The 20108-nt window shown below is 58.7% G+C and overlaps 1 protein-coding gene across 5 annotated transcripts; it reads left to right on the forward strand.

Moving 5' to 3' along the window:
- Positions 1 to 445: 445 nt before the first annotated feature.
- MAPK8IP1 (mitogen-activated protein kinase 8 interacting protein 1) lies at positions 446 to 20105 on the forward strand. 5 transcript variants are annotated; one of them, XM_074336274.2, is made up of 14 exons: positions 8606 to 8631; positions 8704 to 8812; positions 9102 to 9205; positions 12012 to 12117; positions 14050 to 14349; positions 15912 to 15993; positions 16267 to 17079; positions 17259 to 17334; positions 17811 to 17983; positions 18214 to 18323; positions 18417 to 18533; positions 18624 to 18694; positions 18817 to 18915; positions 19284 to 20105. In XM_074336274.2, the coding sequence occupies exons 1-14, from the start codon at positions 8621 to 8623 to the stop codon at positions 19354 to 19356; spliced, it is 2244 nt and encodes a 747-aa protein (XP_074192375.2). In that variant the 5' UTR covers positions 8606 to 8620; the 3' UTR covers positions 19357 to 20105. The 5 variants fall into 5 exon arrangements, with proteins under 5 accessions (XP_019601950.3, XP_019601953.3, XP_074192377.2 ...); XM_074336276.2 differs by lacking the exons at positions 8606 to 8631; positions 8704 to 8812 and adding an exon at positions 8479 to 8592; XM_019746391.3 differs by lacking the exons at positions 8606 to 8631; positions 8704 to 8812; positions 9102 to 9205 and adding an exon at positions 446 to 755.
- Positions 20106 to 20108: the final 3 nt, after the last annotated feature.

A 20108-nucleotide genomic window follows, 5' to 3' on the forward strand; every position in this document is an offset into this window, starting at 1 on the left:
CAGGCTGGGGTGTCCCACAGATCCCAGTTTCTTTCTAGGAGCCCACTGCCAACCCCCTTTCACCTTTCTATGCCTGCCTCCACGACCTTCCCCTTCCTGTCCGCCTTCTTAGTCTGCTGAGGAGGGCCAACTAGGGGACGGCCATTAGTTACCTGACATCCAGGTGCTAGGCCCACCCCAACTGGCAGAGCTCGCACGGGCACGTGGGGTGGGGGAGGGTTGGGAGGGCTTTGCGGGAGGGGCAAGGGGTTTGCGGGAGGGGCAAGGGGAGAGGAGTCAGTGTAAGATTTAGGGCAGGGCTGGGCCGGGCCGGACCCAGGGGCCGCAGGGGCCGCGACTTCAGTACCTCGGAGAGCGCCGAGGGGGCGGGGCTCGCGGGCCCGGGGGCGGGGCGAGGGCGGGGCGCACGAGACCCCTAGCCAGGGCCCGGGGGCGCGCGCGGGGGCGCTCGCGCCAGTCCCGAGAGCGGTGTGCAGTCCGGGGCCGCGCGCTGCCTTGCGCAGGTGCGCCCGCCGCGCCCGCCCAGCAGGATCCCGGCGGCGGCGGCGGAGGCCTCTGGCTACGCCCCCACCTCCTTCCCCTCGGCCGCCTCCGCCGCCTTCGCCGCTGCCTCCGCACCGCGCTCCGCCCGGATGGCCAGGGCTGTGCGGGAGAATGGCGGAGCGAGAGAGCGGTGGCCTGGGCGGGGGGGCCGCGTCCCCGCCTGCCGCCTCCCCGTTCCTGGGGCTGCACATAGCGTCGCCGCCCAATTTCAGGTGAGAATCCCCGGCCGCGGTGCCCCGCCCTTTAGCCGGGACTGATTTGCTCAGGCTCCCCTCTCCCCACAGCCTGCAACACACACACACACACAAACACACACACACACACACACACACACCACCCCCCAAACTCCGGGAACGAGGGGACAGCCTGGATGGAGATGGAGTCTCTTCCCTGGATGGAGCCCCCAGAACCTCCCTCAGCTTCAAGTCTAGACTGATAGCCTCTGCATATCCGTGGTTGCAGTTCCCTCCGCCATTCCATGACCTAGGCTGGGAGATTCTGAGCTGCAATTGGAGGCCACCTTCTCCCCCACTTTGAGGGCTGCAGTCTGGGTTGAGATCCCAAAGGAGGCAGGTAGGCTGGCTTTGCCTGTGCCCAGTCCGAAGGCTTCTGAATAGAAATGGGTCCCAGTTTCTTGAGGCAACAGACAACCTTGGTACAGGAAGGAGGGAGTCATGGGCCCTGCCTGACCAGAGGGGCCTAACTCCCAGACCTGGATTTGGACAAGTCCTGACCTTATCAGGTGTGTGCAGATGCAGGAGGTTCAGACTCAACCCAGAGATCCTAGACGTGGTTGTGGGACGGGGTGTCTGGTTTGGACACCCAGAAGTAACCAGGAACATTGGGGGGGGGGGGAGTCCCTGCAGGAGTAGTACCCAGGACCCTGATCTGAGCTTCCCTTCACCCCTCTCCCTGCCCCCTAGCTGGTGTTAGGCAATTGGGAGGTGAATTTCAGAGAAGTGGACAGTAGGTGTTGTGGGGAAGGGTTGATGTCCCTTCCTCATAATCCTGGCCCCAGGTGGAAGGAAGAGGAGGTGTAACTGCTCCAGAGCCTTGGAAGAAGTAGGCCTACACATACCCCATTGTTTCTCCATCTAATGAGCTGGCGCCTTCCCCTCTCCTGGGGCCCCCACCTCAGCCAGGCCCCAGCTGGTCTCTGGCGCCAGCCCCTCTTCTGACCAAGAGGTTGCTGGCTCCCTGGTCCTCAGGTGGGCAGGGACCCTTGTGGGTCTCTAATGGCATCATCAGGATTAGAAACCTCCCCTGAGGCCCTGAGCTGAGCTGAGCCCGGAAGACTAGAAGGAAGGGACCAGATGGAGGAGGCTTGAATGCTGGGGCCTTTGTGGTTAGTGCCTCAGAGTAAGAAGGCTGAGGTCTGAGACTGACTCCACTTGGCATGACACACTGCCTCTGTGCAAACACTGCCTTCCTACCAGGAGGACCCTCTGCAGTGGGAGAGCATTGAGCTTAGAATGACCTGGGTTCAAATCCTAGCTCCACCACTTTCTAGCTGCATGACCTGGGCACGGTTTTATCTTCTCTGAGTGCCATATGTTAGGTGAGCTAATGAATATTGATTCCTTAATTTATATCACGTCGGTGCTTACCAAGTGTCAGCCCACCCTCTATGCTAGCAGGCTTGTGTATAGCTCCTTACTGTGCAAAGCATTTTCCCAGTGCTGGCTCACTTAGCCCTCATAACCACCCTGGGTGTGGGGGATCGGTGCCCATTTTGTAGATGAAGACATTGAGATTCAGGGAGGCAGATGGCTTGCCCAAGGACCCAGAGGAAGTTAGAGCCTGAGGCTGGACTGGAGCCCAGATCTACAGTGTGTATTCAGTCCATTCCACCTCCAGGCCCTGCCCCAGGCCCGGAGGACAGCTTTACCTCCCCTCACCTGCTCCTGATCCCCAGGTGACAGTGCTGTCAGGCAGGCAGGCAGGTTAGCATGGGCGCTTTAGGGAGAGGAGCTGTCAAGGTGGATATCAGCCAGTGAGTGTGTCCAGTCCTGGCCCAGGTGGGCAAGGGTGGCAGCACACCAAGGCTGAGGCATGGGTCAGCCTTCCAGGACACGGTGGCCTGGCTGTGAAGACAAGGCCCACTTGTGGGAATAATAAGAGCAGTGTCTCCAGCCCTACGTGGCCGCCCCCGCTGCCCTTTCCCTTGTCCAGCCTCTCGGAGCCCTTGGCCCAGTTTGGTTTAACCCTGGGTAGTTACTGCTCTCTTGTGGCTCTTTGGTGGGGTCATGGATCCAACTGGCCTGGGTTTGATTCCTGGCTTAGCCTTTTTAGCTGTGTGCCCCGAGACTGGGCACTTAACCCCCTGAGCCTCTGTTTCTTCTCCATGATGCCAGCTTTGGCCGCTGTGCAGGACGGTCCTAAGACTCGGACGAGACAACACATGTTGAGTGTTCCAAGAGCTGTGGAGCGCTGCCTTCGTGCAGTTGTTGTTATTATTGTTGTTGTTGTGACTGTGTGTGTTACACATGCCCCCACACCACTGTCAGCTTCCCAAAGGCGTAAGGAGTTAATATCTAAACTTTGGTTTGCCCAATGCCCAGCACAGAGTAGGTGCTCAGTAATGCCTTAGTGGTTTACTATTTAATTAAGCTTAAAATTGGGTACCAGCCTCCTAGAGAGCAAAGAATACAGTGCATTGCCAGAGAGCACAGTGGTATGCCCTGACACGTGGGAGCGGCTCACTTTGCCCAGGCACCATTCTGAGCACTTTCTGTGCAAGAGTTCCTACCAGAACTATAGAAACAGAGTATTATTCTTATCGTTAGCCCACTTAGCAGATGAAGAAACTGAGGCATAAAGAGGTTAGATAAGTAGCAGAGCTGGGTTGGAACCCAGGCAGTGTGATTTCAGAGAGTGCCCTGGAATATTGGGAGAGAGGTGGTGGAGGGGGTGAGCACGACGTAGACCTGGAAGGGTGGGGAACGTGTGTGTGTGGACAGTTGGTTTAAATAATGTGTGTCCTTTGTTCTGATTATAGAAATGCCCCAACCAGTTACTAATAGTTGCCTGTGGATATGGTATGGGGGCGGGGTTCTCACTTACTGTACATACTTCTGTACCCTTTTTTTTTTTACAGTAAGTATAGGTTACTTCTGTAACTGACAAAATAATTTTTAAATTTTAGTATTAAACTGATACATGTTCATTACAGGCATTTCTCATTTTATTGCATTTCACAGATGTTGTGTTTTTTACAAATTGAAGGTAAGACCCTCCACCAGCAAAAAGGTTACAACCCACTGAAGGCTCAGATGGTTAGCGTTTTCTAGCAATAAAGTATTTTTAAATTAAGGGATGTACATTGGTTTTTTTAGACCTAATGCTATTGCACACTTAATAGACTACAGGGTAGTGTAAACATAACTTTTATATGGAAACCAAAAAAGTCGTGATGCGCTTCATTGCAGTGGTCTGGAAGTGAGCCTGCAATGTCTCCGAGGTCTGCCTGTGTACAGGAAAATCCAGAAGAGAATTTAGAAACTGATGCAATGGATGCACCGAGCTGAGTAGGTGGGAGGAAGGGGAGGGGCAGTAGGACAGTCAGGATGGATGCTCATGGAAAGTGCAGTGAGCAGTCTGCCCTGGGATCATGGGTCAAAGAGACGGTACAAATCAGCTCATCCAAGCCAACACTCTTCCCCCGGTACTTTGGAGGAAACAGAGACTAAGTGGCTTCCCCAAGAACAGACAGCAAGTTAGAGGCAGAGCTGGAACAGAACCCTGGCCTCATGACTCCTTAGATGGTGGTGTTTTTACCCCACCACACTGCCTCAGGGATGAGAGAGAGGCCACCGAGAGGTGCAGGGACCTCCTCACTTATCTTTTCACAAGGGGGACACACTTGGCTGGTCCTTCATTCACTCAGCGAACATTTGCACTTTGCCAGGCTCACTCCAGAAGCAGACATGGGCCTGGTCATCATGCAGGCACTGGTGTAGAGGGGACTCAGACAGACAGACGAGGCCTTTCTGGACAGACTAGTAGGTGTGGGTGACCAAGATCGTGGGCCTTGGGGTCAGCGGGTCAGGCCTGGGGGGTGAGTGTCACCCGAGGAGGAGGGGTGAAGAGGGAAGGGCAGCGTGGATAAAGGGCCCCAAAAGAGAGAGAGCCAGCAAGGTGTCTGCCACCCAGTCTGGCGCAAGTGTGGGCAGCAGGGCGTGCAGACCGGGAAGGCCGTGTTGGGACCCTGGCCTGTGCCCCGACAAGCAGTGGGAGCAGCAAGGGTTTAGTCGGGGAATGACAACCTCGCATCAATGTCTTGGGGGTCACACTGGCTGCTAGGGAGAGTGTGGATGGGAGGCAAGGGGCCCGCTGGCCGTCCTGCCAGGGAGGAAGGACGGGGGAGGGTGTGAGGGAGATTTAGCGGGAGGACAGTTGGTGAGGGGTCTGGTGTAAAGAGTGGAGAAGAGGCAAGAGTCTGGGTGATGTTGGGCCCTGTGGGGGTTGTGGTGGCCAGTGGGGGCGGTTTGGCAGGCAGGGAGGTGAATGTGTTAGACCTGCTGAGTTTGAGGTCGGAGGTCATTGCGGGACCCAACTGGAGGGTTCCAGCAGGTGGTTGGTTCTGGGTCCAGGGCTTACTGGAGAGGATTGGGCTGTGGCAAAAGACCTGGGGAGTCTCATCCTAGAGAGCGAGGGTCACTGAAGCCTCAGCGAGAACGTCACCACGCACGAGATGGCAGAGTGAAGGCAGGTGGCCTGGGACCAGGCTGAGGAATGCCAGCCCCGTGACCTGTGTAGCCAGGATGGTGTGGTAGGCGGACGGGGGCGGGAAAGCTATCACTGCTGAAGGGGCTTCCCCACCCGCAGCCCACGCCCTGGGCAGCACCCCCTAACCCAGCTCTTGGTGCACATCCAGTGTGGGGACAGTGATGACGTGCCTCACACAGCCAGACAAAGCCAAGGCAGGATTTCCACCCCGGTCCTTTGACGTCAGTGCCTTGAAGTTGATCTCTGGATTGTTGGAACTAGGCCAGTTATGGCGTGGGGCCCCACTGGATTCTACAAATTGGGTCACTGCCGCCATTCCCACTAGGGGTTCTTCCATTCCAGTATGCCATCTCTGTCCCTGCTCTCTGGCCCTACGCTTGCAGTCATTCAAAAACTCTCTGGTGCATCGACTACGGGCCTTGCCTCCTTCTGGCCCTGGAGATGCCTGTGGTGCTGTCACAGAGCTTCCAGTGCCGCAGTCAGCCAGCACTTTAATAGGCAGTTGTTTTGTGCCTGCGGTGTACAAGTTCTTGGGCTTTGTGCACAGATTAGAGCGAGGCTGGGATGGTGCCAGGGCAAATATGACGGCTCCTGCCTTCAGGAGACAGCTCTGTGAGAGGGTGGGCAGCCCAGAACCAGGACTGGGGTCCTGGTACAGAAAGTCCGTCACGGAGAGCAGAGCAGAAAAGCTCTCCCCAGGTCCCACCGCGTCTCACAACCGGGTCCGTATTACTGTTTCTTCCTGTGTGTCATTCTTCACGTGAAACCGTAGGTCATGCATTGTCGTTTTGTTCATTATATTACCTGCCGTTTTCCACATTAATACACAGACTTTATAATAGTCATCCAAAAGGCTGCATACTATTCCATCCACTGGATGGCCACAGTTACCCAGCCCCATGGTACTGGGCTAGTTGGTTGTTTTCCATTGTTTGCTGGCATGAGAAATACACATCCTTGTATATAAAGGTTTTCCACGTGTGGGATTGTTTTCTCAGGGTAGTTTCCCAAAAGTCCGACCCCAGAGTTCTTGCTGCACATGGGCACCAAGGAGTTTAAACAGATCAGACACATTATAACCCCAAGCAGGGGTTGTGCCTTGGATTGGATTCGGTTTTCCACTGGAAATGACCCCGGTGTGGATCTGGTTGGGTAGGGAATTCCAGACCAGAGGAACAAACCCAGCCTGACCCAGGCCCACCCAAATCTGGGGGTGGGGCGGAGAGAAGGTTCCCAGGATGAGGCTGGCCTCGCTCTCCCCCACCCCACTGTTTCAGCCAGCCCCGCCTTCCTTGAGGCCTACATATCCCACCCCAAACTCCCTTGTATGTGGGGACATAGGAAGTTAGTTGAAAGTGGAACTGACAGAGATGTCCAAGGGGAAAATCTAGTGGGGATGCCAGTGGTTCATTCATTCAACAACATTTATTAAGTACCTGTGAGGCACCACACACTGTTGGCCAGGAGAGACATTCCCACCCTCATCGACCAACTGCCCTAAGGGAAACCCACCAGTATTCACAGAACCCAAAGGGAAAATTACAGGGATCTGGAAGTACCAGCACGAAGGACTAAGCGGGCCAGTAGCAGGATTGTTTGGCTTGGTCAGGGAGGTCAGAGAAGGCTTTGTTAAGGAAGCCAGTGGGGCAGAGGCCTAGAGAGTTGGGGGGTGGGGAAACGGGGGCTCAGGTTGGGGGGGTGATGATATGAGGAAGAGGAGGCCCTACTGAGCCTTCAGGCCACAGGTGAGAATGTTGGCCCCTTTCCCTCAGGGCCAGGGGAAGGCTTCTGAGCCAGGGAGGGGTGACAAGACCAGATTTGCTTTTCAAATGATTTTGGTTGGTTGCCTAGTGGAGAATGGCCTGTGGGGGAGCCAGAGGGAAACGGGGGAACCTGCTTAGAGATGAGCAGCAGATCCACAGGTGTCCTAAGAACCCCCGGGAGCCATCTCTGCTCAGCACTCCGAGCAGGGAGCAGGGAGAAGCTGGACCCTTGGACCATAGATGCCCCTGTCATGAGAGGGGCACGTGGGGTACCATGGCCAGGACCCAAGGTCACTCAGCTGGCACCCTTACCTCACTCCAGGAGAGCCAGGTGCAGGAAGAGAAGAATGGCCCCTGGACAGCCGAGTGACGCTCAGATTTGGCCTTGCTCAGCTAAAGCCTTGGCTTTACCACTTAACCCTTCCTCTGCATACACTTCTAACTCAGCCGGCTACTGGCTTGAAACAGCAAATCAGAAAGGGGTAGGGCTGCTATAGGTGTAAAGAGGATCACAGGGAGATATGACAGCACGTGGCAAGGGAAAAGGCCATGGAATAAAGATCAGAACACAAAAGGCATGTTTGTGTGTGTAGGAGAGCGCAGCCCAGGGAGTGGGGGGCTGAGGAGAGCGTGGGGAATGGCATGTGCAGAATGCAGGGAGGAGCCTGCAGGCCAGCGAAGGACGCAGCCCGGGAGTGGGAGGAGAAAATGTTAATGCAGGAAGAGGGGGCCTCGAATATAAAGATAGACTCCAAAGGTCAGGGCGGTCTCAAGAGACCAAACTCGCAGCACAGAGTCACCAAATGTTAAAGTGGATGAGACCTCGGGAACATCTCCATAAATGGGTGAGCAGGTCTGAATTGATAACAGTGGCTGCTCTGAAGGGAAACTGCTGAGGTGTCCAGATGTAGAGGCCAGAGCTGGAGACCTGCGTGCGTGGGAGGCTGGTGTGATGCAGCTTTTGTTGGCCTCCTGGTGCTGAGGGCTCAAGTTTCCAGAGCATGGACTGTGGGAAGGTGGATGGTGGGATCAGGAGGGAACCGTGCCCCTTTCCTTCCTCTCCTCCCTTTCTCCCCACGGTTGCCTTCCTTGAGCCTGGAGGGACCAAGAGTCTGTTTAGCTTTTCCTCCAGGAAGGGTCTCCCAGGCCTTTGGCTGGGAGACCTAGCACATCCGGTTCCTGGAGGGGACGGGAAGGGCAGGGCAGTGCGGAGGGGGGCCGGGCTGGGGGTGTGAGTTACCACGGAGACGCCTCCATTCCTGGTCGTGGCCTCACAGCACTCTGCCATCCACCAACACTCGGCTCTGTGGAGCCTCACCAGCAGACGGTGAGCAGGTGTGGGTGGTTTTATACATGGGGAAGCCATAGACCTACAGCCTGATGCCTGAGCCCTAGTGTCCCCTTCTGGAAACTGGGCAAAATAAACCCTCTCCCAAGGTTGTAGTGAGGATTGAGGGACATGCAGGGCATCAGGAAGGTTGGTGGTCAGGGCAGCCGCTCCTTACAAATGAAGAGGTCGGAATTTGATCTCACGCCTTCTGCCTCCAAGCCTGATGTGGTGAGCATTCTACCATCCTGCTCTGCTTATGAGAAAAAAGTAAGATAAGGAACTCCCTTAACCCACCCCTGGAGCCGGGCATCAAGAGCCAGCTTTTGAGCCCCAGCGCAGTGCTCTTTCCACCACTGCCCAGGTGACCTCAGCTCCCTCACCTGTAAAGGATGATACAGCTGTGCCTGCCCACCCCCGGACCTGCTGTCCCAGGAAGTGGGAATATCGGGTAATGCCGAAGGTGTGGAGATGAGCTGAGAAGCCCTCTGCCCAGTCCAAGCCAGACCCGGCAGGCCTGCCCTTACTTCGGTTTGAGAGGAGTGGGGTGGAGGCTAAGGATATCACTTGACAAACATCTAACAGGCAGGTACCGGGTACCCAGTGTATGCAAGATTACCTCGCCAGCTCTGCCCTTGAGGAGCTTGCAGTCCAGACCAGAGCTGGGAGGGAGGAGACCTGTATTCATCAACTTCTGGGCACAGAGTGGAGAATGTGAGCTTTATCCACCTTTGGAACAGGCTCCAGGGTGTCTGCCGGACGCTGGGTCCTGTCTGCTTCCCCACGCCACTGCCTTGCATCCACACACGGTGACAACAACCACAAGCAAGAGGATGACGAGCCAGTGAGTGTGGCCAGGAGGGCTGTGTGTGTGTGTGTGTGTGTGTGTGTGTGTGTGTGTGGAGCAGGCACCAAGGGGCCTTTCTGGAGGAGCGAGATTAATGAGCTTTCTTCCAGCAGCACAGGTTGAGAGCCTGCCACGTGCTCCATCCAAGCACTGGGTTAGACTCTGGAGGCAGGTGTGGGAGGCACAGGCCACCACACATGGAGCTGGAGACCTTGGATGCCAGGCCAAGGAGTTGGCCGCTAGCAGGGAACCCTGAGTAGGGGGTAGCTTTGCCTGATAGTGGTACATGGGGTGGAGTGATGCCGGCATGGGGAGACTGAGGCAGGCCCGTGGGGAGGTCTGGGACTGCAGAGGCAGGAGCTGGACCAGGGCTGGGCAGTGAGGAAGAGAAGCACAGGGGTCATGGGCAGAGTGCGGGCGTCTGAGGGCAGCTCTGGGTCAGATGCCCCCTAGTCCTGCAGCTCCTCAGTGTCGGCTGAGCCCCAGGGCTGCCTTCTTTGTGACTGTTCAGGCATCTGGTGTGTATTAACCATTTTCTTAGTGCCTGCCACTCAGCTCTCGTCCCGGGGCAGAGATGCCACCCTGTGCCGGTCAGACTGCGCAGGGTTGCTCTGGCTTCTGGGCTGCGTTGTCCTCCCCAGCCTACGCCCACTTGCACACCACACCGTCCACCAGCCCTGGGAACCTACCACCCTCAGGCTGCAGGTCAGAAGAGGCCTTAAAGAGCACCTTGTCTATCCAGCCCCCTTGCCCTGGTCAGAATCCCTCTCTACCATTCCGTCCATGGGCCTTCCAGCTTCTGTTTATGTGACTCTGCAGTAACAGGAAGCCCATTACCTCGCAGGCTGCCTTTCCAGCCCTGTTAGGTCCACACATGGTCTGCCCTTCCCCTGGCTGTGGAACCTCCTATGCCCACAGACACGTCCTGAGTGCTGAAGGACAGAGCCCTGGGGAGTGGGCAGGGTTCTGTCCTGCAGCAGGAGGGCAACAGGCAGCCCTGTGTGGGTGCTACCTGGGCTCACAGAAGCCTCCCAGATGAGGTTTAGGGGCTGAGTGGGTAGCTGTGCGGATGAGCCATCCATTCATAGAGAATTTTGAAGCCTTCCCCTCCCCCCCAATCTGGTCATCAGGCACCTTGAGTGTGGCGCTGGCCCTTTAAAGCAGATCAGGGGCTGGCTTTTGGGGGGAAACAGCCCAGATTTCTGCCATCTGCTTAAAAGCCTGGGCAGGGAGGGGGGCCACCCCAACCCCTGACAGGGGCATTGGAAGGGCAGGTGGAGCCGGTGGCATTGATTGCAGTAACCTGATCCCGTGGGGGAGGCAGCAACGACAACGGCAGCGCAGCAGGGCCAGGCTGGGGCAGGAAGCTGCCTGCAGCTGAGGGCTGGGCTGCGAAGGGCTGGGGCCCAGGTCGGCAGCCGCTGTCTCCTCTCCGGGCCCATCTATTTTTAATGAGCTCCCCAGGCTTCTGCAGCGGACAGGACGCAGAAAGGCAGGCCCAGGCAGTGGAGGCCCAAGGCCCCAGCCCTGCCCTGAGCCCTGGCCCCCCCACCCTTCTGGGCATGAGAGGGCAGCCCTGGGGCCCCGCAGCCCCCTGGCCGGGCAGGGCTCTCCATGAAGCTGGTGCTGAAGATGGATTCGAGCCCAGACAATGACAGCTGGTTGGAAGATCAGTGGGAGCGCTGGTAGGGGTGCGGGGAGCCGGTGGGGAGGGGGGAAGTTTGGGGGCAGCTCAATTGAGTTCTGGGTCTCTGGTCTGACTGAGGTAGAAGGCAGAGGGGATGGCCTGGGCCTCCTAGGCTCCCCTGGGGTCTGGGCCACCACCGCTCCTGGGTGACCTTGGGTTGTGGGTCTCTCTTGCTCTAAGCCTTGATCTCCTAATCTCACTTGGGAAAACGCTCAGAATGCTCCCCAAGTTCCCCAACAGAATTCTCCCAAATGTCCCACGCACAGTGAACCAGGTGGAGCCTCGGGCTGGGTGTGAGCAGGTGCAGGAGGCAGGCAGGCAGGGCAATGGGGTGGGGGCACAGGGCTGGCCAAGGGGGAGAGGACCCTGTTAGTGTTCTGGTGCTAAAGTGCCCTGGCCTGCCTCCTGGTCAGGGCACCTCCAGTCCCCAACCCGAGGTCTTCATTGACCCCATCTGTGCAGCCTCCTGTTCGGGGTCCGTATGCTGGGCAAGGCAATTTTGTGTTTGAAGAGATGAGACCAAGAACAGAGAATGGGGCCTAGTCTCTCCTGGAACAGGCTGAAACTAGCCATACTGATACCAGATGTCCCTTCATTGCTCCACAGTTCTAGCAGCATGGATCCTCCTGAGCTGGGGACATGGAGCACTCCTCTGGGGCTGGGGAGGGGCCTGGGCCAGCGCCTTGGGTTTTCTTGCACGGATTGCACAGGGAGCCCCCCCACCCACCCCCTGCCCCGACTCCAGGCATCCCACCGAGTCTCTTCTCAGCTCCGCATTCTGCATGGGTGAACAGGCCTTGGCACCTGCCTTGACCCTGGGAGGCATTTCTCTGGCAGAGCTGAGGCTCTGACCAGCTGGGCCTTCTAGGCACTGCCTCTTGTTTGGCAACAGGATGAACAACTCCCAGCCGGGAGGAGCAGGAGTAACCTGGAGCCTCTCCTTTGATGGCTTTCGGCATGAGCCCAAAACTTTCCCTGCCTCTTAGTTACCCCAAGTCCCATCCTCTGGGGGCTGCGATCTGCCTTCAAAGGGCTGCCGGTTGGGAGACGCACTAGGGAGACATCAGTGGGCTGAGCAGTCCCCGTGTTGTAACTTCAGCTTCCTATCCCCACCAGGCTCACCCATGACATCAGTCTGGAGGAATTTGAGGATGAAGACCTTTCAGAGATCACCGATGAGTGTGGCATCAGCCTGCAGTGCAAAGACACCCTGTCCTTACGGGTAAGGTTGAGCGCCCAGGAGCCCCTGAGTGGGGCGGCAGGATCAGTAGGGACAGGATTGAGGGCATCCCCAAATCTACAAAAGTGCTTTCAGGGTCTGAACTGTACCCTCATTAAATGAAATAATATACAGGAAGCATTCAGTACAATGCTTGGCATATCTTGGGTGCTCAGTCAGAATTTTTGTTTTCTTTGTTTTTGGTGTGTTTTTTTTTGCCAGGAGGCAGCTCCTTCAACAGCCCACAAGAAGGGAGAGGGCAGGAGGGCTTGAGATCCAGGGCCTGAGTTGAAGGAAGGCTCAGGACGACCCTAAATCCTTTGGGAGTGGCCTTGGCAGAGGGCCCGAGGCAGAGCAGGGTGGAGTCTGGTGAAATCTGCAGTGCTTTGGGGCAGGAAAAAGAAGCCAAGGCTCTCCCTTGGTTGCCATTGCGCCAAACCACACCACAGGGCCTTGCAGACCCTCTCTGGCTCACAGTCTCAATGGCCCCTTTGGAGGGTTAACCCAGCATTGCTGCTGCTTTTGACCCCATGGCTTTGTTGTAGGACAGATGACGATCTCCTGTCTCTAAAGTTCTGAATCCTGCCAGGAAGTCCTCAGCATCTGGGGAGCCTGGGTCAGGTGGGGATCCTCTGTGTCTTTTCAGAACAGGAAGAGGGGCCACGAGTCAGGAAATGGACAGCAGAGCACGGGGCTAGGTGGCGGAGCCCAGAGTTTGTTTCAGCCCCCAGGAGAGTGGGTGGCCAAAGTGGACGTGGTGTTAAGAGAGTAGTTAGCAGAGAAGACCTGCAGTGTGAGTTGGGGTGGGCTACCTGTCTCTGCGGTGACCTCCTGTTGCCCTCAGAGATTGTGTAAGTTCTGCCAAGCAAGGTGAAACCAAGGGAGGAAGATAATCTTCCAGGACCCTGTACCCTAACCCTCCACCCTCTGGCCAGGCCAGGATGGGTTGAAGCAGCGGTCACTTATTTTGGACCTGGGGAATGGTCCCCGGGCCCTGACATAACTTCTCTAAGGTCATACACCTGTTTCTCCTCCCCCACCGCCCTCTCCCTCAACATGCACTGGCAGAGCCTTGGAGAGGGTGGTCCTTCAGCCAGCCAGGGCCCTGAGGCAGTACTAGCTGAGGATGTACGCTGTGGGGCCTTAAACAAGCTCGGGGGGGGGGGGGGGGGGGGCTTTCACACTCTCTTGCCCGTGAGTCCTCACCTCTCTGGGAAGCTGGGAGGGAACTGGAGGGTCAGGGGATCTGTCCAAGGTGCCAGGGAGTTAGTGGCAGAAGTGGAACTACAATGGGGCTCTTAACTATCAAGGTTAGGCTGGACTGAGGGGAAAATCTCAGGTTGGAGGGGGCTGGCCTGTAGACAGGAGAGAGTGGGAGATGCCACTGCCTGTCCCGGTGCCCTCCATCTCCCCCTCCCCCTAAGCATCACTCTTTACAGCCGCGCTCAGGTCCTCCTGTCCGCACTGCGGCCCTCCCGCAATCCTCGCCTGGCTGACTGTATTCCTATTTTTCCTCACTACTCCCTTCAAATATTAACACCACCACCCCAATCCCGTGTGGGGCCAGAACACCTTGGCGACCCTGCGTCCCCATGGCAACAGCGGTGACCTCACTCTGGGCTCGGCTTACAACGCCGGTGAGGTCACCGGCCGTTGCCAAGGGAACGGGAGGGTGCAGAATCAGGAAGAGCGGGGAGCAGTGGGAGGGGAGAGGTGTGGACTCTCAAAAGCGCCAGCAGGAGTGGGAATGCGGAGGCCTCGCACACCGTCGCGGGGAGCGGGAGGGCGCGGCCCCCTCTTTCCTGGCCCCTGCCCCTCTTTTTCTCTCCCCTCTTTGCGGCCGCGGAATGGACTCGCCCGGGAGGGGGCGGGACGTGGCGGCCTCGGTCCCGCCCAGGCCCCGCCCCCTGACGCCCCTCCGTCCGCGCCGCGCAGCCCCCACGCGCCGGGCTGCTGTCAGCGGGAGGTGGCGGCGGCGCGGGGAGCAGGCTGCAGGCGGAGATGCTGCAGATGGACCTGATCGACGCGACGGGGGACACTCCCGGCGCCGAGGACGACGAGGAGGAGGACGAGGAGGAGCGCGCGGCGCGGCGGCCGGGAGCTGGACGGCCGGAGGCCGAGCCCCGCCAGGAGCCGGCGCCCCGCGGCCAGGGCCAGGGCCAGGGCGGCGGGGACACGTACCGGCCCAAGCGGCCCACCACGCTCAATCTCTTCCCGCAGGTGCCGCGGTCTCAGGTGAGACGCGAGCGGTGTGGGGCGGGGCTGAGGGGGCGGTGCCCTGGGTCTGGGCCCCGGGAGGTGTAAGGAGCGCACTGTCCCGGCCCGCAGGGTGGGGACGCGAGGAGGGGCTGCTGGAGAGGGACTGGCCCGTCCAGCGCGGGCAGAAGTCTCCGTCCTGGTGAGACCTCCCAAGGCTTCCCAAGGGGGAGCTCCCTGGGGAGGTGGTCTCAGAGGCATGTAGGATCTGTCGTAAGGGACAGGGGCCCTTGAGGAAAGGAAGAAATGAAGGAGCTGACAGGGAGAGTGGAGGGACCCCGGGAAGGAGAGAACTGAGGCATTAAGAGAACAAGGCTTTGAGGGGTTGCAAAGGTTTGGAGCTTGGGACCTCAGGCTGTGGCAGGATTCCCCCTTTAGAGTATGGCGTTCCTCGTGAAGGTGGGGCAGATGCAGGACCTGGAGAAAAGGGCATCTTAAGTGGTCGGTGTGGTGAGAGGTCATGGGAAATTGTGAAGAGTTGGGGATGGGGAGCTCAGAGGCAGCAGCCAGTTTGAAATGTGGGCAGCTGGGAGTTCCCAGAAGGAAGGGAAGAGAAATGGGAGGTGGAGCTGTTTGTCTGAGTTGGGGGCCTAGGGCCCCTGGGCTGGGTGGCCGGATGCCAAGGAGGGTTGAATAGGATGGGGAGAGTGGCTGTGGCCCTTTGTCTTCCAGGCCCAGTCAAGGGAGGGAGGTGGGGCTGCTGGTGGAGGGTGCAGAGGCTGCAGGGAAAGGATTAGTCCCTTTCCCAGGATCCTCTGGGGTGGATTTTGGCAGCCAGACTCATGAATGTGAGGACCTGTGAGGGTGTTCCCCCGAGAGGGGACCTAACTTGTGTGTAGGGAGCCTTGTATGCAGGCATTGAGGAGAGGATTCTGGGGGCGCTGGGACTGTGGCATGGGCAGTCCAGGAGATCCAGGAAGAAGGGGTGCTGACGACTATATCTGTCATTCCTCAGTTATGTGCTCCTGGGGGGGGGGGGGGGTAAGGGAACCATGTTGTGGAATCGTCATTTGGATGATTCATCCCAGTCCCTAGGCTAGCTGCTGGGAAGACCCTTCCTCCTGCTTTTTCCAGGCTCTGCTAGAATGTCCCTGCCCCTTCCCTAGGCCATAGCTTCCTCAGCTCCAGGGCATTTGGGCTGGAAGTAAGCACCTTCATGTAAACTCTCCATGTCTGGGACTGGGGGTCTGGCTCTGCCCCCAGATGGCTCCTGCTTCTCCCCCCACCTCTTCCCTCACTTACCACACATACATTGGCCATCACCACCTTTGCGGAGGCTGATAAAAGCATGTGAGAGTTGGCCAGCTTTCCCGAGCCAGGAGAGAGCGCCGGCGAGAGCCAATAGGCCTGGCTGGGAGGATTGGGACTTGCCACCCTTCCTGCCTGCTCGAGGAGGGTTGGGGGTAAGGCCCTAGACAAATGGTGGGGGTGGGAGTGCAGCAAATGGCCTAGGGATGGCCTGATGGGGGCAGGGCCAGGGCCTCCCTGTGCCGGGCACTGTTGACCGCTTCCATCACAAGGGCCTTTTGTTCTCTGCACAGGACACACTGAATAATAATTCTCTGGGCAAGAAGCACAGTTGGCAGGATCGGGTGTCTCGATCATCCTCACCACTGAAGACAGGTAAGTCAGGACCCTTTCCCTTACCTGGACTCCTACCTGCCCCGACCCAGTCCCCAGTGCAGAGAGCAAACCCAGCAGCCTCTGTCGAGTAGAGGTTGACTGCCTGTCCTGCATCTTTGAGTAGGCCCAGCTCAGGTCAGGTATGGTCAGAGGGCTGGCCTCAGAGCTGGCCATGGCCTGTTGCTAAGTGGTCATGCTGAGTAGAGGGAACAGGTAGCTTGGGTGTCAAGGGTGAGGGCACCTGCCTTCAGCACTGACCTGTCTGTTCTCCAGGGGAGCAGACACCTCCGCATGAACACATCTGCCTGAGCGATGAGCTGCCACCCCAGAGCAGCCCTGCGCCCACCAAGGACCGAGGCACCTCCACCGACAGCCCTTGCCGCCGCAGCGCTGCCACCCAGATGGCGCCTCCCAATGGCCCTCCTGCCGCCCCACCTGGTGGCCGGGGCCACTCACATCGAGACCGTATCCACTACCAGGCAGACGTGCGACTAGAGGCCACCGAGGAGATATACCTGACCCCAGTGCAGAGGCCCCCAGACCCTGCAGAGCTCACCTCCGCCTTTTTACCGCCAGCTGAGAGCCGGATGTCAGTCAGCTCCGATCCAGACCCTGCCACCTACCCCTCCACTGCAGGGCGGCCACACCCCTCCATCAGTGAGGAAGACGAGGGCTTCGACTGCTTGTCATCCCCGGAGCGGCTTGAGCCACCAAGTGGAGGGTGGCGGGGCAGCCTGGGAGAGCCGCCGCCGCCTCCACGGGCCTCGCTGAGCTCGGACACCAGTGCGCTGTCCTACGACTCGGTCAAGTACACGCTGGTGGTGGATGAGCACGCACAGCTGGAGCTGGTGAGCCTGCGGCCGTGTTTCGGAGACTACAGCGACGAGAGCGACTCGGCCACTGTGTATGACAACTGCGCCTCTGCCTCCTCACCCTATGAGTCGGCCATTGGGGAGGAGTATGAGGAGGCCCCCCGGCCGCGGCCTTCCGCCTGCCTCTCCGAGGACTCTACACCCGACGAACCCGACGTCCACTTCTCCAAGAAGTTCCTGAACGTCTTCATGAGTGGCCACTCTCGCTCCTCGAGTGAGTCCACAGCGGGGAGCGTGGGGGTCCTGGGAGGGAGATCCAGAATGAGGGTGTCCCTGGGAGGTGGCCTCAGGCCCATCTGGTTCAAGGCCTAAGACCTCAGGACCCTCTTCCTGCGCCACGAACCTCGAGCAGCACTGGGACCACCTTCCTCCAGCCTGTCCCCCTCACCACAGGTGCAGAATCCTTCGGGCTGTTCTCCTGTGTCATCAATGGGGAGGAGCAGGAGCAGACCCACCGGGCCATATTCAGGTAAGAGCACCTGAGCTGGGCTGGCCCGGCAGCAGCTGGGGCCACCCCTCCCTGCCTCTGCCATCACCTCATGGCCGAGGCCCCACCACTGGCATTCATTCATCCTCTCAGCCCCAGGGGGACATGTCCACCCTCAAAGAACTCAGTATGTGACAGAGTGGACGGTTTTGGTGCAGTGTGCTGCTGATCTGGTCAGGGCCAGCGCCCAGGAGGGTGCCCAGAAAGACGATGCCGAACCCCACACAAAACCCACCCCTCCCTCCTCCCTTGGCCTGAGTTCCTCCATAGTGGATGCAGTCTGGTAGACTGTGGTCTCCCCTGGGAGCTGGTAGTGATAGGCTCACGGGATGCTTTACAGGTTTATTGAACTAACGAAGTCAGTAAAGCTCCTGGCCCCAGAATAAGTTGGGGAGAAGACGGGTGGCCTGGCTGGAGAGGCCCTGATGGGGAAATCCTCATGTGCCCTCTCGGGATAGGTTTGTGCCTCGACATGAAGACGAACTTGAGCTGGAAGTGGATGACCCTCTACTGGTGGAGCTGCAGGCTGAGGACTATTGGTATGAGGCCTACAACATGCGCACGGGAGCCCGGGGCATCTTCCCTGCCTACTACGCCATCGAGGTCACCAAGGAGCCTGAACAGATGGCAGGTAGTGTTCCTTTCCCCCTGCCTGCTGCCACCGGGCCCCTCATCTTCCCTGCCCCGACTTGCTGCCAGGTAAACCATGCTCCAGATCCCAACCACCCAGGGAGGGAGCCAAGCAGAGGTGACTTTGGTCAATTTCACAATTGATCCAAGTCAGGCCCAGCTGAGGTGGGACGTGTGTGGATGGTGGCACCCCGTTGGCTCTGCCACGCCTCGCGTCATCCTTGCTTCCAGGCCTGACCAGAAACAGCGACTGGGTGGATCAGTTCCGGGTGAAGTTCCTGGGCTCGGTCCAGGTTCCCTACCACAAGGGCAACGACGTCCTCTGTGCCGCTATGCAGAAGGTACCCGCTGCCTGTGTCCCTGGTGGTTGCCCAGGCCTCGTCCTCCCCTGGGGAGGGGCGCAGCAGTACCTGATGTCCCTGTCTCACCCACAGATTGCCACCACCCGCCGGCTCACCGTGCACTTTAACCCACCCTCCAGCTGCGTCCTCGAGATCAGCGTCAGAGGGGTGAAGATAGGCGTCAAGGCTGATGACTCCCAGGAGGCCAAGGTGACACCCCGCCCCCTGGCCCTGGCTGTCCCACCACAGTTCCCCAGTGTCCCCCGCAGGCCGATGACCACCCTCTTCTCCTTCCTGTAGGGGAATAAATGTAGCCACTTTTTCCAGTTAAAAAACGTCTCTTTCTGTGGATACCATCCAAAGAACAACAAGTAAGTGGGGTGGGGCATAGATCAAGGTGTGGGCCGGGGGCCTGGAGCTCGTAGCGGGGCGTGGGACTGCGCGTGCACCTGGAGGGCCTGAGCCCCGTGCTACCCAGACTGCCCTCCCGCAGGTACTTTGGGTTCATCACCAAGCACCCCGCCGACCACCGGTTTGCCTGCCACGTCTTTGTGTCTGAAGAATCCACGAAAGCCCTGGCGGAGTCCGTGGGGTATGTGTGCATGTGTCCCGCCAAGCGCCAGGCCCGCCAGCCAGCCCCGGTCCCAGGCCCTCGAGCGTATTCCCTGTGCTCAGCGTCATCCTGCTGTCCTCCCCGAGCTCTGCACACCGCCTCCAGGTCACAGTGCAGCGGCCTGGACAGAGCCTGGGTGGCCCTGAGGAGGAGCTTCTCAGCTTTTAGCTGCTGGACCCTTTCTTCAACTGCAGTCTTACTCAGGAAACACAATTTGTAGGGAACGGAGCTGAGCAGCTCCAGCGGGGGGAAGTGGAGCCCCACTCTGGGACCCTGAGGCTCTAGTTTGAAAACCTGGGTCGGGCTCCTATTTCTCCCGTCAGCGTGTGTGTCTGCCTGTATCCTAGGAGAGCATTTCAGCAGTTCTACAAGCAGTTTGTGGAGTACACCTGCCCCACAGAAGACATCTACCTGGAGTAGCAGCGCTGCCCCGCCCTCTGCATCCCCAGGCTCTCAGGCCAGTGCCAGGACAGCTGGCTGATGACAGGACATGGCACTGATTGGGGAGGGGCACCCGCCATCACCAGAGGATGGCGATGTGGGGGCCATTGGTCGAGGGTGGGGGAGGGTGGGGGTTATGGGGAGAGGCAGATGCAGTTTATTGTAATATAAGGGGTTAGATTCATCTATGGAGGACAGTGGGCTGCCGGGGGATTGGGCGGGGGTGGGGCTGGTGGGTGTCAGTCCTCTGGCCAGGAAGGATGCCCATCCCAGGAGCAGAGGGTTCTGACCCATGCTGGGCCACACTTCCCCCGCAAGGTCTCTGGCTCTCTGGCCCTTGGCTCCTGCCTTGATGAAGCCCATGCCACCTGCGAGTGCCACCCAGCCCCCAGCTCCCAACCCCAACTGAAGCCCCTGAGCTCAGGCTGAGCCTAGCACCTCCCGAGGACTTTCCAGTAAGGAAACGGCAGCAGGTGGAGGTGCAGCCCCTATTCCCAGTTCTGTCACTTGTGTGGCCTCTGGATGGCTCTACCACCACCCTCACAGGCACGCTGCCCTCTGGCAGGCGGGCCTCACAGGAAGTAGAGCTGCAGCAGGGCCCCGCCCCGGCAGGAAAAGGAGGCTTCCAGACTGGCCTGGGGCTAGCAGGCCTCTTGGCTGCTTGGCTGGAGCCCGTCTTGGTCCTGTCATCCTAGCCACAACTATTAAAGTGCCATTTCCTGTCTGGACTG

The sequence above is a fragment of the Rhinolophus sinicus genome, chromosome 14, assembly GCF_057876585.1.
Source record: "Rhinolophus sinicus isolate RSI-liver-muscle chromosome 14, RSI-T2T, whole genome shotgun sequence".
NCBI lineage: Eukaryota > Metazoa > Chordata > Mammalia > Chiroptera > Rhinolophidae > Rhinolophus > Rhinolophus sinicus.